The following is an 18,385-nucleotide window of genomic DNA, read 5'->3' as shown; positions in this document are numbered from 1 at the left end:
CATATAATATTTATATTTGATTTTATTTCAGCCATTTTTTTAAATAGTTTTAGTTATTTAAATGCTACAGAATTCATGTCTCCATAAGTGGCAGATATGTAGTTTAGATTTCGCCGACAGCATGTTGTACATCTGGACTCGAGTGTTTGTTCTCCCACGCGTTCAGCATCAGGCCTGAGACGTGATGCAGCTGGTATAGGATAGTTTTGGCTGGAAACGGGACTGGAGACCTGAAACACTGACATTAACACTTCAACAGGCTCTTATCGAGTCAGCTTGATCTCTGTGTTTCTAAAATCAAGGGGAATGAGCCAATCAGAGCAGCCGTTGAGTGATTGATAACCCAGACAATCAATTAGTCCCACAGAGGTCAGAAGGGCAGCAATTCAATGAGCAGATGCTTCCGATGAGCCGAAGGACAGTGACACACACACACACACACACACACACCAGATGACACAGCAGTTAACGGATATTACTGTTATCATCAGTTTGTCAATAACTGTTTCCTTCACTTAATCATGCAAATGTGCATCTAAGTGTGTGTGTGTGTGTGTGTAAAAGTGTGAAATCCTTCTCAAACAAAAACAAGCTGTAAATGCAGTCTGACGGACATCTACAACAGGCTGCAACGATGAAGTAGAAATAAATAAAGTGAGTTCATGCTGAAAACAAGCAAAAATATCTGGCGACAGAAGTATATTTTTGGAGTATATTCTCTGAAAACGTCTTGGTATGTGAAGCAAGTCAATGCATTTTGCTTTTGATTGTAAAATAAGGCCAAAATACTGTATGTGTACTATAGGATTTCAGTGTTTTTCCAAGGTACCTTGAAAAATACCATGGTAGTTTTTGTTTTTTTTATGTACCATGATATTGGTTTTGATAGTGTAATATGGAAACTACTCAAGCAAAGTTAAAATATCACTATTTTGATGGTATTTCGTTGAACAAATTGGGGGTCAGTACGTTTTTTTTTTAAAGAAATTAAGACTTTTATTTAGCAAGGACACATTAAATTGATCAAAAGTGACAGTAAAGTCTTTCTTTTCATCAAAGAATCCTGTAAAATATAATATATCACAGTTTCCACAAACATATGAAGCTGTTTTCAACACTGATAATAATCATAAATGTTTCTTGAGCAGCAAATCAGCATATTAGAATGATATCTGATGATGCTGAAAATTCAGCTTTGATCGCAGAAATAAATTATATTTTACAATATAATCACATAGAAAACAGCTATTTTGAATTGTAAAAATATTTCACAATTTTTACTGTATTTTTGTTTAAATGCAGCCTTGGTGAGCAGAAGAGACTTCTTTCAAAAACCTTAAAAAATCATTCCGACCCCAAACTTTTGAACAGTGGTGTTTATCACAGTATTTATAATTTAAATACATCTCAAATGTGTCTTTACAATACAAAAGATCTAAAAGTACCAATAAATCAGTTTCTAATTAATGAATGAATTGAATTTGAATCATCTGTATCCGTTTGGCAGGTCAATGAATGGAGTCTCAGACTATAAATGAAGTTGAAGTGAGTGGTGTTGATGAGCTCAGGGTCGAGGCGTGATGTTTTAATTGAAAAGCTGAGAGGATTTAATGTGTGCAGGCGGACGCAGCGACGTGTCTTTTGCTCTGTTGTCAGGATACATGAGGCTTCGACCTGTTGCATGCGCTGCGAGAGAGCAGCAGATGTGTGTGTGTGGACTGATAGGCACCAGGTGCAGCTTTTGTTTTGCCTTTCTTTCTTTAACTCTCCCTCCTCCTCCCTCTCCTCCTGTCAAACTCCTATTTTCCTCCCTCCCTCCCTCCCCACAGGAACTTTTTACTGCTCAGATGTTGCTCTTTCAGAGACTTAATGGAGTTATATCAGTTATGTTTCTTCAACTTCAAATAAAATAGATTTAAATGAACACAGAGAGCAGCTCAGATCATATTGAGATTTGAGTGCAGGTGTCTGAGATCATTTTATAAATGCATTTTATTATTTGCGTTTAGTATTATTTTAGCTGTTTGCGACCCATCAGCAAAAAGTCATGTCACATGCATAATCATTTACATTATGGATCATTGGTGTGACTTCAGAGAACTCGAGCACATCACAATAGTAGTAATCTGTATTATTATTTATATGTATGTAATTACAGCAATTTATTTGAAACAACTCAATTGTTATATATCATTTTAAACAAAGACAGTCCAGGATTTTAAATCAACTTTGTGCCTCATGTTCACAACCAAATCTTCTAGAGTTGCATTAAAAGATTCGTGATGTTTCATTATAGGTTGTAGATAGATCCAGAAATGAATTGAGAAAGCCTGAACAATTCCTGAATTTAGATTCAATTTGAATTTGAGGTGACAAACAGGATGCTGAATTGCAATATGAATTTGTGTAATTAATTTATTAATGTTATTATTAAATTAATTAATTATGTAATTCATGTAATTCATTTAAATTCATTGAAATTGATATCACTTTTAATGGATGGATTGATGGATGATGGATGATGGATGATGGATGGATGGATGATAGATGGGTGTATGGATGATAGATGGATGGATGAATGGATGGGTGATAGGTGGATGGATGGATGGATGGATGGATGGATGGATGATGGATGGATGTATGAATGGATGATAAATGGATGGATGGATGGATGGATGGTAGATGGATGGATAGATGATAAATGGATGGATAGATGATAGATGGATGATGGATGGATGGTAGATGGGTGTATGGATGATAGATGGATGGATGAATGGATGGGTGATAAGTGGATGGATGGATGGATGGATGGATGGATGATGGATGAATGGATGGATGGATGGATGGATGATGGATGAATGGATGGATGGATGAATGGATGGATGAATGGATGGATGTATGAATGGATGATAAATGGATGGATGGATGGATAATAGATGGATGGATGAATGGATGGATGATAGGTGGATGGATGGATGGATGGATGGATGGATGATAGATGGGTGTATGGATGGATGGATGGTAGATGGATGGATAGATGATAAATGGATGGATAGATGATAGATGGATGATGGATGGATGGTAGATGGATGTATGGATGAATGATGTATGGATGGATGGATAGATGGATGATGGATGGATGAATGAATGGATGAATGATGGATGGATGGATGGATAGATAGATGATGGATGTATGGATGATAAATGGATGGATGGATGAATGATAGATGGATGGATGAATGGATGGATGATAGATGGATAGATGGATGATGATGGATGGATGGATGGATGGATGAATGAATGGATGGATGATAGATGGATGAATGGATGAATGATGGATGGATGGATGGATAGATAGATGATGGATGGATGGATGGTAGATGGATGTATGGATGAATGATAGATGGATGGATGAATGGATGGATGATAGATGGATAGATGGATGATGGATGGATGGATGGATGGATGAATGAATGGATGGATGATAGATGGATAAATGGATGATGGATGGATGGATGGTAGATGGATGTATGGATGGATGGATGATAAATGGATGGATGATGGATGGATGATAGATTAATGATAAATAGAGTATCAGGGATGGATGATGAATGGATAATAAATAGAAAGATAGATAGATAGATAGATAGATAGATAGATAGATAGATAGATAGATAGATAGATAGATAGATAGATAGATAGATTTTTAAATGAGTAGTTTTATATTTTTTTTGTTTGCAATGCTTCATGGGATTGTAGTTCTTTCTCTCACTAAAGCTGTTAAGTTCACAGTCTTTGTCTTTTTAAATACTTTTTTGCTTCAAATCAAAGTTTGTGGTGTTATGATTGGCCCTTTGAGGGAAATGAATGAAAAAAACACTTCACTAATGGACGGGCACTAATGCAAATATACAAAATATTCCTAACCTTTTTCTGAAGCATTTAAGAAGATTTTTTATTCTGAGTGTCTCGTGAATCCAGAGCCCTGATCTAGAGGAGACGCTTGTGAGATCAGCAGTGTCTTTATTTATCCTCAGGAGAAACATCTGAGAAGCAGAAAATCTCCATTTAATGTCTAGATAGAAACAGTTGAGGAAATTTGGTTAGTGGTTTTTCTTCAGCGGTGGGATTTGGACACAGGTGACTGTTGGAGACTCCAGCTGTCCGTTCGCTCCCCCATCAGCTCCATATGGTGGAAGAACAGAAGGAGACGGAGGGGGAAGGGGAACAGAAACATCCGTCCCAGCTCTTTCTCTTTCTTTCTCTCTCTCACACACATAATGATCTGATAGCTTAACCCTTTTGTGTCCGTGGCTGGAAGGGTTTGTTTTGCTGATGTGAGGCTGGAGGCGGTGCGGCTCTCTGCGCTATTGTCCTGCTCTCTTTAAATGATTTCTAAACACTCGGTTTGGCCGCATTGAAGCGCTTTTAATGGAAATTCATATATCATTTTAAACAAAGACAGGCCAGGCTTTTAAATCAGCTCTGTGTGCCTCAATGTTTAACGTTTTGGGGGAGTAAACCTCTTTCAGATGGGTTTGGTTATATTCTCAGAGTCGGCACATGTGTTCACAACCAAATGAGATGTTTTAGGAGAAATCAGGGATATATTCATATCCATCTTCTTGTCAGAAACCATTACTGGCTGTAAAGGTTCCTGAGTTGAATCAAAAAGTTCTTGATGTTTCGTTATAGGTTGTAGATAGATCCAGAAATGAATTGAGAATGTCTGAACAATCTGAATTTAGATGATAGATAGATAGATAGATAGATAGATAGATAGATAGATAGATAGATAGATGGACTTTTATGTCTCAAGCTGTTCTCTGTGGTGATCCTGTGATTAAACACATGATCATGCAGTTGTTTGTTCCTTTTAGTTTAAAGCAGTTTATCAGAATCTATTAGAGGTTTGACGACATCATGAGATGAGTCAGGTGACCAGCTATTGACAGTGACATTTAATAGCTGTAATGCTCTTTATTTCAGCTTTATGAGTGTGAGCCGTGGCTGTGACAGGTGGCAGTCAGAGGAAGCTGCTCGTTTGCTGTTAGCAGATCAATATTGATCCGCACAGATATATCCCAGAGCTAACAGACCCGTGTACTCTCCCGCACGGATCCGCACCGCAGCTGTGCGTTCACCGGCAGGAGGAAGTGTGTTTATTGTGTGTGTGTGTTTGTGCTGGACTCAGGTGGAAGGCAAGGATGCTTTCAATTCACTGACTGATAACCAAAGTCTCCACACCTGCCATGTGTCCCTGAGACCTCAAAAAACACTTGTATCAACAGTTAGAATATTTTTATAAGCATTCATTTTTTTTTTATTTCAGTTACGCATAATAATGCATAAATGCATAAAATATGCATAAATGCATAAATAAAACAATCATGTTTTTGCATTCATGCATATGCATGAAATAAAAAATATAGTAATATTTATTTGTTTATGCATAAATGCATAAAATATGCACAACATGCATATGCATAAACATAAAAGAGTAATACTTTTGCATTTAAGCATATTATGCATATTTTATGCATTTATGCATAAACATAAATATTACTATGTTTTTGTAGTGCATGGCAGCCAGTTTATGCAAACATATTTATATTCAGTAGAATTGAACAATATGCACACACAGTTGATAAAATAATATGAATTTTTATTATACACAATATTTAAACAATAAAATGAAAATATTTGATAATAACATGGTTGATTAAAAAAACTTCTGGCTTTATTGATAATCTGAAAATGGCCAAATATTGGCTGACCGATCTGTAATATCTTATAATGAATGTGAGTTCAATCAGAATCAGTGCGATTTTAGAGCCTCAAACTTATTTTAGAGTCTTTACTAGTGAAACTGTACAGTGTCAATAGTTCTCCACAGGTGTGATGATAATCTCTGCTAACAGACGGAGGATACGGGAGGGTTTGTGTACATCCTATGGTGTGGCACAAACCCAAATGGCTGGGCTTCCTGTTTCTCCCAGTCCTTCCCGTGTTCCCACTTCCTGCCTCCTAGGAAGGAAACAGGTGTACATGGAAGGAAAAAAAAAGATGGCATATGATTTTTCAGTCAGGCATTAAGAGGGGCAGCCTGAAGGACCCGGAGCGGGGCTCAGGTGCGCTCACAAACCACAAGATTTGTCTATGTGTCCGTGCAAAAGTGTGTCACACCTGTGACTGCGGCACTTTCGATTAGTGCATTAAGATGATGATTCTGAGGCTCACAGTCACAATAAAAGCACATTTAAAAGAGAATGACATTCAGTGCAATAAATGAAACAAGCTTAAACTACAGATTACAACTGTATTTTATTTTCTTCATGCAAAAAAGCATGTCAACATTTGTCATATTTCTTTGTTTATATGAGATTCATTTCAGTAAATGCACTAAGCCTGAACTGCAGAATACAATGTAACAGTTTATTTTCTTTATGCAAAATATAATTGCTTTGATTTGATATGAGATCTTCTTTTATATGAGATTCATTGTAAGAAACACAATACAATGCAATTGTCATTTACAATGCAAATTATCATTGCTTTTTTCCCATTTCCACACAGAAATGTGGTTTTATTTCTATTTTATATATATTTTTTTATTTAATGCACTACTCAACTCAAAATATAGTATTAAATATAGTATTATAGTAATAGTATATAAGTATATAAACTAGGGTTGTCAAATTGATTAATCATGATTAATCATATCTAAAGTAAAAGTTTGTGTTTATTTAATATATGTGCATGCATATTATATGTATATATATGTGTGCATGTCTGTTATATATATTATATAAACGCAAACTTTTATGTTAGATGTGATTAATCGTGATTAATCGATTTGACAGCACTAAATAATCAACATAATAGCATATTAAATATATCTGACACAACATTTTAAAGGATTTCTTGACAATTGGGCATAGATTGCTCTCAACTCTTCTGCTATTTGTCGGACTCCTTCAATATGTCGTCTGTGTATCGCCACTGCAATGAAACGTACAAATGGAGCGCTATAACAATCCCATTAAAAGCCGCCTTACTTTTCATTGTTAAGTGGAGAGGCCCATTTAAAAACTATACGGCGTAATCCCTCATGGAGAAACGCATTCACTGCATTAGTTTCCCATGAATAAACATTAAACAAAACACGCTTTTCACCCGGAGAAGCCCCGTCCGCCTATGAAAAGTCGTCTGGTAAGAAGCGTTTCATGACCTTTGACAACTCGATCTGTGTGGGTCTATTAGCCGCCTTTGTAAAAGCGTCTTCCGCGGTCTGATATACTCGAAATGAGGCCGATAGCTTCTCTCACGGCTCTTTTAGAACAACAGCACCTCTGATCTACGACTTTTGGGCCTGGTGGTCCATTCAAAAGCAGAAAGTATGCGTTTAGCCCTTGACGGCTTTTGTGAAGCCTAGTTAGCAAGCGTGAAATGGCCCGATTCTCCATTCTTAAGCGGCCTCAATGATCACCCTTTCTTTCCCGAGGACAAAACCTGGTTCATTTGCACTTCAGCTGCCGGGACTCCACGGTTCTTAAACAAGGGCAGAAAACATCTGGTGTGCCCCAGAAAGGAGATGATGATGGGTTTAGTATGGGTGCGAGGGTTAAGATTAGAAATGTATGCCACTTTTAGAGGTTTGGGCTCAATTGGATTGTCGAGGTCTCTTTAAACATGAATTGCATATCAATGCATCAATTGCATATCAATGCACGAGACACGCTGTGTGCTTAGGAATATCCAAATTCAGTCGTTTGCATTTGTGCTTCTGTTAATGATTGTAGAGACGATGAACTTTTGGTGCCTGTGCAAGATGGAAACGGTTAAGAAATGAGAGGATCGAGTTCTTTCTTTTATGTCAGTCCAAATGAGATCAGAGATGTTCTTATTGGATTTTAATGGAAATCTTGACATGAACAAACAGGAACCTTCTTGATTACAAAGAAAATAAGTGACGTGTCAATCTCCAGCTCATCGTCTCTGGCTCTGGTTTTCAGACAGCTCAGAGAAGAACGTTCCTGCCATGCCCGGATCCCCAGTGGATGGAAAGACTCATTCCAGACCAACCGTCTCCGTCATGCCCCCTCTGCCCTCCATCAACCCCAGCGGACCTCGTCCGGCAGCGTTCTCCACCACAGCATGTGAGACTCTATCTGTACTATATAGTATGTGACATTGGCATACCATGCTACTTTTACCATTGGCACAGTATTTGAATTTTCAGCATGAATGGAATAACTGAAAAACCTATTGCATTTCCAAATTTGCAGTATGCAGTATGTAGTATGCGATGTGCTTCACTTGACCTTCCATTCCCAGAGTGATGAATAAACCAGAAATGATTACAGCCTAAGTCATGTGACAACAATGTGGCATACTAGTTGTTTGAAATTTTAATTGTGGAATCATGCATTTTGTTCCGTGTACTATTTTTAGTAGGCGGTATATACTGAGAAATGTTCCATAATATCCACCCCTAATGATAAAGGAGGCAAGCTTTTGACAAGTCCACTTAAAGTTTATTAAGGTGACCTATAATGCCCTTTTCGCAAGATGTAATATAAGTCTCTGGTGTCTCCAGAATGTGTGTGTGAAGTTTCAGCTCAAAATATCCCACAGATCATTTATTATAGCTTGTCAAATTTGCCCCTATTTGGGTGTGAGCAAAAACACGCCGTTTTTGTGTGTGTCCCTTTAAATGCAAATGAGCTGCCTGCTTTCCAGAAGAGGGCGGAGCTTTAACAGCTCAACAACAACAAAGCTGGAGAATCTCACGCAGCCAAAATGAGGATTGTCAGTAACGGTGTTACACAAACAGCATGTGACAAACACCTTTGTGTATGTGTGATAGGATGTCACGATACTGATGTACAATCTTAGTACATACTCAAAACGTTAAAACTGAAAAAAAATAACCCAAAACTTAAACCTAAATAGTAATAAAAACCTTAAACTAAAATAAAAACTGAAAACATAATATAAAATCTAATTTAAAATTAGCATAGTATATAAATAACGTGTTTTCAGATCATTGCTAACATGATCACAAGCCTAACCACATTTCCTGTTTGCGCAGTGACCAATGGGATCAATCATTCCCCGCCGATGCTCAACGCCGTTCCCTCGCCGCCTCAGCGCTACAGCAACGGGCCGTCATCATCATCTTCCTCTTCGCTGGCCAATCAGCAGCTTCCAGCAACCTGCGGCGCGCGGCAGCTGAGCAAACTCAAGCGCTTCCTCACCACGCTGCAGCAGTTCGGCAACGACATCTCGCCCGAGATCGGAGAGAGCGTCCGAAACCTGGTGCTCGCGTTGGTGGTACGTCTATAGCATACATGTCTGCATGAGCAGAGTTTGATCGTATGTGGAAGGGGTTAAAAAGCATCTTTTTTCCCACAGAATTCCACCGTCACCATTGAAGAGTTTCACTCCAGACTGCAAGAAGCCACAAACTTCCCCTTGAGGCCGTTCGTCATACCATTCTTAAAGGTAAATGCCCAGTAAAAGAGTAGTTGTGCTCAAAAATTCTCATTGAGTTATGAAATGTTCAAAATGTCCAGTTTTTTAACCCTTTAAGCCCTGATGGCATTTTTAGAGTTGTTTTCTTGCGTACAAAAACTCAAGTTTAAGTCCAAAACAATTATGCTTGTTGTATTCTACTCCATGAGACCTTTCAAATGACATATGACTATCTGAGCCTTGTGATTTTTTTTAACATATTACAGTACATCAGTGGTCTCAAACTCAATTCCTAAAGGGCCACAGCTCCAACTCACACCTGTTTGGAAGTTTCTAGTAATCCTGAAGACTTGATTAGCTGGATCAGGTGTGTTTGATTAGGGTTGGAGCAAAACTGTGCAGAGCTGTGGCCCTCCAGGAATTGAGTTTGAGACCACTGCAGTACATAGTACAAAAAGTAGTGACAAATTGGGTCACTCTCCCGAAATCTGGTCTCCATTAGGACCCCAAGCTATCCCATTGGCTGCATCCGAAAACCTAGGCAGCTGACTTGCTGCCTCGCTGCCCTATCAGGCAATGACTTGTAAGGCATCGTTCGTGCATGAAGGCACCTGATTTTGGACAGAAGGATGATCTTAGGATGATCATAAACTGACAGTTTGGGCAGACCCGATTTCGAGGGAGGACCCGATTTGACACCGGCGGTACACTTACGTTTTAAAGAGTTAAATGTTTCAAAAACCAAGTTATGTGAATGTTAAGGAAACATTAAAGACCAGGGAAGCGTTTCCCAAAAGCATTGTAAGCCTAAGTTGATCGTAGCTCCATTGGTTTCAAGCTTACGATGCTTTTGGGAAATGCTGCCCAGATAACTTACCAGAAAACAAATGTTCTGGAAGAACTTTGAGAAAACGTTGCTTGAATGTTAGGCAAAGTTCAGAGAGCGTTCCCTGTTAGCAACAATCTTTTGGGGATATTATTGAATAGATATTTAGGATAAAACATGCGAAGCTGCTTGAATTCGACGTTTTTCAAATACCATGCATGACAGGGATGATTAACGGTGAAAGTGTAAGATATCTAATATTTCCTTTGGTAATTTATGGAGGAGACTGAGACTTCCGAGAATTCCAGGCGGTCGGAAGTGTGAAACACGACTATAAACCGTTGCAGGTTGTTTTTACGGGGCCTGCGCAGCATATGGAGCTCGGCAGCGGTTGACACAGTTGTCCGGGAATATTTGCCGGCGCAAAACAAGAGAACATGAATGACAGGAGGCATATGTGAGAGCAGGGCGAAGTTAATCATGAACAGAGATGTTTGTCGTACTTGTAATAAAAAATAGGGATTCTTGTTCTGGGTTTAGAAAACATTTTAAAGCATTCCAGACCATCATGTTTAAAATATTTTGTGAAAACAGAAATGTTATGATTACCATCAGTACTAAATTATTTTGTGATTGTGATAGCATCAGTAAATATGACAAATACAACTAAAATCAGAACCATTTATATCATTTAATACAAAGCAAAGCGATACCAGATGCATGTATTCATGTTTTATTTAATTAAAGTGTTAGTCACTGAATCATTTTATCGAACTGGTTCATTGAAATTATCAAGCATCCTAGTCTTGGGCTGAATCCCAAATCACATACGATATGCTAGGCGAAAAACAGTATGTGACAAAAGAAGTATGTTCCGGCAAAAAAGTCCCCGGATGACCTACTACTTCTGGTGAGATTCCGAAGTGTGCATATGATGGACACTTTACTATCCCATGAGGCCATGGGAGAGAGTTTATGAATGGCAGTGAAGCGTCACAACTGATAGGTCACATGATAAGGGCAATATGGCGAATGTAGTATGTCCACCATTACGAAAATGAAGTTCATTCATTAGTATACTTCCTTAAAAATGAAAAGAAGAAAGTATATACTTAAAATTGCACTTAAGTGTACTTGACTTGTACTGACAGAAAAGTGCAAGTCTATACTTGGATATAGTAAAATCCCCAGAGTTAAATCGACTCAGAGAACATATGGTCCCTCTCTACATAGAGTTAAAATAACACTGAAGCAGAATTACAGTTAATGATATAATATGCTGTTTGTGTAATTGTTTAATCAGATCTTGAGAGATTTGATGTTTTTATCTTCAGTTGAGTTCATTTTAGGCTGTGGCTGAAGTCATTTGTAGTTCTTGTGTTTCTCTTCAGTGATTCTGCTTGTTAACAGCAGGCGTTCATCACTACTGCTCAATCATCACTTAAATAATCACTTAATTATCTCATTAACTTTAACTCTGCTTTAGTGTTACTTTAACACTATAGAGAGGGACCATATGTACTTTGAGCAGAGTTGATTTAACATTTTATCTTTTGAACGAGATATAATTAAAAGTATAATTAAGTATTTTAAGTACACTTGGCTTGTTTACTCTTTTGATTGAGTAGCTTATTACATACTTTTTCACATAGTTTTACATACTGTCTTATAAAGTTGTGAACTAGTTAAAGTTCACTACTGTTACACTTAAATGTATAATTTATATACTAAAAAGTGGGCCAATTTAGTCCTAGGCAGTCTTGAAATAGTACACTTATAAGTATACTACTAGTACATTGATATTAGTATACTTACTACATAAATATACTTAAAAATGTACTTGAACATTACTTAAGTATACTTAATAAAATGAAATTGAAGCATACTTCTTTTTCGTAAGGGCACATTACAGTCATACTACACACATTCATACTAGATAGAACACTTGTGAAGTAATTACTTATTCAAAATAAGTATCTGCCATCGCCTGTAGTCTTTAACAGTCGCCTGTAGTCTTTGCGGTGTCAGATTTTGTCGCCGCTACTTCTTTGACGTGTGCTTGATGTGTCACGGCCTGAGAGAGAGAGAGATGTGTACATTAATTTATGGTTACATGAGAGAGTATTTTCCCCTTGTGTTTGCCAGATGGTTTAACAGTCTGATATTCTTCATATGCTCACATTAGTAATCAAACTCGCATGCTCATCATATAAGAAATGGAGCGCTGAGTCTGTTTTGTTTCATCTCGGCGATTGTTTCTCTTCTTCATTTCCATCCTCCTGCGGCTGAAGTGTTTTTGCATGAAAGATTTATGGACTATTTTGACGAGATGTTGGTGAAAATGGCGGTCTGAAGCTGTAATAGTGAGCAGAACATGCAGTGACGCTGAGCAGATGCCTCGGGCGAAGGCTGCTTTGAGTTTTCATGCGCGCCGTGGCTCCTCTGAGTCTGTCGAGGAAGAAATCTTTTTGACCTTTATCTCCACTCTTATCAGGAAAAATGCAAAAAATGTGGCGGTCATTGATTAGTTTAGACCGCTTGCTTACAAAGTGATTACTAGCAATCTTCCATTTAGTTGATGCTTGTTATGCAGTGAGATTTGTGTCCTCCACACAGGCCAACCTGCCCTTACTGCAGAGGGAGCTGCTGCACTGCGCTCGGGCCGCCAAACAGACTCCAGCGCAGTATCTGTCCCAGCACGAACACCTCCTGCTCAGCACCACCGTCCCGTCACCGGCCGACTCCTCCGAACTCCTGCTGGAGCCCAACGACAGCAGCAAACGGCACAGTCCTAACCGGTATGAGCACATGCAGACATGCTCATATATATGTTTATTCACATGCCATGATGTTTACATTAGCACCTCAAAACTACCATGATATTACTGTGACAAGAACTAAAAACATAGTATAATGTCCAAAAAACATGGAATGACCGTGGTGATTTTTGTAAGTGAAAAAAAATTTGGTGTAGAAACAGTTTTTGCTCAGAAATTGCTAGTAAATTTCACAATTAATGGCAAGTAAGACATTGAATTCAACATGAAATTTTAAAGTAGAAAGACTGAAATAGTATTTTCTTGTAAAACGTCTTTTTTTCTTTATTTACAACTTCTAAAAACCTTCTTTTTTAAGTTAGGTATCAGATAACATTATACATTAATATATATGGCTATTCACATGCCATGATGTTTATATTATTACTGCAAGGTATCTCAAAAAATACTGTGATATTACTGTGACAAAAAAACATGATATTTCCATGGTACCATGACCAAAAAAAACAAACATTTTATCCCATTGTACATAAGTAAATGTGAACTTTTACATGGTATAATGTCCAAAAAATATCGAATGACCGTGGTGATTTTAGTAAGTGAAAAAAATTTGGTGTAGAAACAATTTTTGCTCAGAAATTGATAGTAAATTTCACAATTAATGGCAAGTAAGACATTGAAGTAGTAGAAAGTAGTAGAAGTAGAAAGACTGAAATAGTATTTTATTGCATATATATATATATATATATATATATATATATATATATATATATATATATATATATATATAGTACCTCAAAAAATACCATGATATTACTGTGACAAAAATATCCAAAAAGCATGGTATTTCCATGGTACCATGACCAAAAAAACATTTTATGCCATTGCACATAAGAAAATGTGAATATGTATGTCCATAAACATGGTATACTTTTTTAATGTGCATTTTTCGAACTTATTTTGTCTTTATTGTAGTATGAGATTTTTCTGCATTACAATAATGAGTTTCATTGGAGAATGTTCTTAATTTTCATAATTTTACAATGCAAAAACGCTAAAAATAGGCTTAATTTCTTAAAGCAAATCAGTGTTTTACTAACTAAAATTATTAAAACATTTTCATTGATTGAAAGTATTAAAGTTTTAAAGTAAATCCTGCACCAATTTTAGTTTTTTTTCAGTGTGTTATGAGGGATTATTTATCATTGTGCCATGGATCTGAATGGTTACCATATTCATATATCATGGTATTTACTGTAGAGTTCTTCAGAATTGTCATTGCACTGGTCAAAAAACCATGGTGCTTTTCTAAGTGATTTGTTTCTTACTTATTTTGTTATTATTCACTCCAGAAGTAAAGAGAATGGCTTTCACGAGCGGCCTCCCGCCTCCCTGGAGCCTCCTGCCAAACGAATCTGCACCATTAGCCCCGCCCCCAGACACAGCCCCGCCCACCCGCTCCAGCTCCCCACCCAGATCCACCCGACTCCGCCCCCTCTGCAGCACTACGCTCTGGATGACATCAGCACACCTCAGCTGTACAGAGAACCACACCGGATCCTGGAGTTAAGGGAGCTGAAGGACAGGCCGCGGCTGCCAGGTACTGACTGACGGAAGTTCGAGTGTAAGATTACTTTTAAACTTCTCGTGAATTTCTGACGTGTTTTTGTTGCCATTTTCAGGCAGTAACGGAGGCTACCGTGAGGAACCTGTTGACCACAGACTGACGGAGAGAGAGTGGGCTGAAGAATGGAGACATCTGGATCATGTGAGAATGGATTTATTAATAATTTTTACAAAAAATACTGTGCTGATACCACGGTACAGTAGAGATATTAGACAGTGAATCTCACAAATCTCAGTGTATTTCACTTGAAAATCAAGAATAAAATAAGAATTTTTTTTATTTTTTATTATCTATTATGATATTTATTAATATTTTTAAGCTTTTATTTTTAGGTTTTATTTTTCAGTTTTAGGTGATTTTTAAGATTTTGTCATTTTTTATTTATTTTTGTTTTAATATTTCTATTTAGCTGTAATTTATTTATATTTTCTTTTTAGTAATTAAATACGGAAGAGGATTAGGGCCAAGCAATAATAAAAAAATAAAACCATCTCGAGATTAAAGTTGTTAAATTTCGAGAAAAAACTCGTTAAATTTCAAGAAAAAAGTCGAGATAAAATGTTGAGAATAAAGTCGTTAAATTATGAGAAAAAACTCGTTAAATTATGAGAACAAATTCGTAATTTAACGTAGTTTATTCTCAACATTTTATCTCGACTTTTTTCTCAAAATTTAACGCCATTTTTCTCATAATTTAACGAATTTGTTCTCGAAATTTAACGAGATTTTTTCTCGTAATTTAACGAGTTTTTTCTCAAAATTTAACAACTTTAATCTAGAGATGGTTTTATTTTTTTATTATTGCTTGGCCCTAATCCTCTTCCATAATTAAATGTATTTTATGTTTGTTTAATATTTTTGTATCTAATATTTATTCAGCTTATAATATTTCATCTTTATTTCAATAAATAAAAATGTTTTAATAATTTTAGTTACTGATTTTTCCTATTTTTAGTGTTTTTGCGTTGTAAAATTATGAAAATTAAGAACTTTCTCCAATGAAACTCTCATTATTGTAATGCAAACACATCTCATTCTTTAGTGCAAAATGTATATCATTTAAACTGAAGTATTTATACATCATCAGATTCATATATATATGAATTTATGTCATACGAACTAAGTTTTTCTGTCATCTCTGGTTGCAGGTGTTGAATTGCATTGTGGACATGGTGGAGAAAACGCGGCGTTCGGTGAGCGTTCTGCGGCGCTGTCAGGAATCGGACCGCGAGGAACTTAATTATTGGCGACGGCGCTCCAATCCACACGACGACGGACGCAAGAACGGGACGACATCAGGGAATATTCCCTTCTCCAAGACACACAGCCCTCTGTCAGCAGAGGGAATCAACACAGGTGAGTCGTTTAGTGTTCAGAATCATTTCAAGCTCAAACTGTTTGAACTTTGGCCCCATTTTTCACTGAGCTTTCAAAGCACTGCCAGACTTCAAGAGATGCAATTCAATTTAAGCTCATTTTGCAGAATTGAAGGATAAATATATATAGATCCTCCAATTACAATACACACTCCAATACACTAATATATTTGAGCTTCATAAACAAGAAAATGATGTAGACTTCATCAAATATGAGACAAATTGCAAATTACAAAATTTACAAAATAACTGAAATAAGTTAATTATTAACTGGAAATGAACAAAAAATAAAACTGAACTAAAGCTAAACCTGAAATAAAAATAAATTAAACCTAAATAGTAATATTGAAAAAAAGAAAAAAAACTAATAAAAAAGATGAAAGCACATAAAATTACCAAAACTTACACTAAAAATAAATAAAAGTATATAAATATTGCTAAAATTATTTCATTTTTTTTTATCTTTTTTCAATTTTCATTTATTTTTTATCTAATATTTATTTAGCTTATAATATTTCAGCTTTATTTTAATAAATGAAAATGTTTTAATAATTTGATTTAGTAATAACACTGATTTTCTTTAAGAAAATGCGCCTATTTTTATAAATATTACTAAAATAACAAAAGGACATTATCAAAAAAGACATAATCAGGGGCTCATTTAGAAAGCACAACCAGACTTTCAGAGATGCATTTAAATTTAAGCTCATTTTGCAGTTTGAGGAAATTTTTCAGTTTAAATCAACTTCCCCCTAGTGGTGGTGTGGTTAACTACAGTACTAACATCACCTAGTAACTCATCCTCTCCTAACAAAGTCATGTGTGTGTGTGTGTGCGTCTCTATATGAGAGTATTTGTGTGTGTGTGAGCCTGCTGATCGAGCAGGTGTTGTGTATTTGGGTCCAATCTGAGGGAATGTCGTCTCAAACGCTGATATCTGGCTCCGTTTCTCAACGCCATCTGTGACCAAACGCTGCCCAAGAATCACGAAGCGGCCCGTCCTCTCTCGTGCTTCCATATCGGTTCCTCCTGCATGGTTTTGATGGTAATTTGCTCCTAATATCTTTGTTTTTCTCTCACACAGACTCTCAGAGGGATCTTCCCCTGCGCTCCAGCTCTGGCTACGTGCCTGATGAGATATGGAGGAAAGCCGGTAAGGGCGGCAACCCAGATGCACCCTGGGAAACCTGTTTTCTCCCCTACCACCTGTTCCTCAGTCTCCTTTCTCATTAATCACACTTTCAGAAATGAAACAAGCTCTTTGTTCAATATTGATAACTTTACAAGAAAATGCAATGCATGAAACTCATCAAACATTCAAATTCTCTACAGAAGTTTATTATTCAGCTCAAGTTTTGTTCTCATCCGATCTTCTGCAGAGGAAGCGGTGAACGAGGTGAAGCGGCAAGCGATGGACGAGGTGCAGAAGGCCGTCGCCGAGGCCGAACAGAAAGCTTTCGAGATGATCACAGCCGAGAGAGCCAAGATGGAGAAAACCCTCGCTGAGGCCAAGAGGAAAGCCACCGAAGACGCCATACAGGTCATCAACGAGCAGGAGGACTCCAGTGAGGTGAGGGTCACGCTGAACCTTTCTAAATTCACAGAGCAACCTATTAAACCAGCAATGCATCATGAATATTTAAACTGGGTCAGGCATTTCTATGCAAATGAGGCTCATTATAATACAAACATTAGTGCTGTTTGCCTGACCAAATCAACACTGCACTATTACCACCCACACAAACCTGCTGGTAAACAATTTCAAATAAAAATTTGGTGCTAAAATAAAAAATATCACTATTAGCGGGCATATATTAAATTTACAAACATTAGAGTATTATATAAAATATTAAATTACGGTATTATAGACTACTGTTCAAATATTTTTTTTTTTTTTTTTATGTTTTTTTAATAAAGAAGTCTCTTCTGCTCACCAAAGCTGCATTTATTCGATCAAAAATACATTAAAAATTGTGAAAAATTATTATGATTCAAAACAGCTGTTTTTTATGTGAATATATAGTAAAATGCAATTTATTTTGTTGATGAAAAGCTGAATTTTCAGCATCATTACTCCAGTCTTCAGTGTCACATGATCCTTCAGAAATCATTCTAATATGATGATTTGATGCTCAAGAAACAAGATCAAATAAATACTATATATGATGTAATTAAAAACTATATATATAAGATCAAGTAAATACTATATATACTATATAAAAGATTAAATAAATACTATATATACAAGATCAAGTAAATACTATATATATATATGATCAAATAAATACTATATATATATATA

The 18,385-nt window shown here is 36.6% G+C and overlaps 1 protein-coding gene across 4 annotated transcripts in view; it reads left to right on the top strand.

Annotated features, from left to right (window-relative positions):
• The window catches only part of cbfa2t2 (CBFA2/RUNX1 partner transcriptional co-repressor 2), a 40,484-nt gene that overhangs the window by 20,361 nt on the left and 1,738 nt on the right, over nucleotides 1–18,385 (top strand). For 2 of the 4 annotated variants that reach the window (XM_048198630.1, XM_048198632.1), the window contains 9 exons: nucleotides 8,016–8,159; nucleotides 9,095–9,336; nucleotides 9,418–9,507; nucleotides 12,920–13,101; nucleotides 14,433–14,680; nucleotides 14,763–14,848; nucleotides 15,856–16,063; nucleotides 17,168–17,236; nucleotides 17,463–17,653. In XM_048198630.1, the coding sequence (XP_048054587.1) occupies nucleotides 8,016–8,159; nucleotides 9,095–9,336; nucleotides 9,418–9,507; nucleotides 12,920–13,101; nucleotides 14,433–14,680; nucleotides 14,763–14,848; nucleotides 15,856–16,063; nucleotides 17,168–17,236; nucleotides 17,463–17,653 (1,460 nt within the window). The remainder of the gene's footprint in view (nucleotides 1–8,015; nucleotides 8,160–9,094; nucleotides 9,337–9,417; nucleotides 9,508–12,919; nucleotides 13,102–14,432; nucleotides 14,681–14,762; nucleotides 14,849–15,855; nucleotides 16,064–17,167; nucleotides 17,237–17,462; nucleotides 17,654–18,385) is intronic. The other 2 variants (XM_048198631.1, XM_048198633.1) reach the window with 2 other exon arrangements.

This window comes from Megalobrama amblycephala, linkage group LG8, assembly GCF_018812025.1.
Source record: "Megalobrama amblycephala isolate DHTTF-2021 linkage group LG8, ASM1881202v1, whole genome shotgun sequence".
NCBI classification, from domain to species: Eukaryota; Metazoa; Chordata; class Actinopteri; order Cypriniformes; family Xenocyprididae; genus Megalobrama; species Megalobrama amblycephala.
The sequence above is the reverse complement of the archived record's forward strand: the minus strand, read 5'-3'. Positions and strand labels throughout refer to the sequence as shown.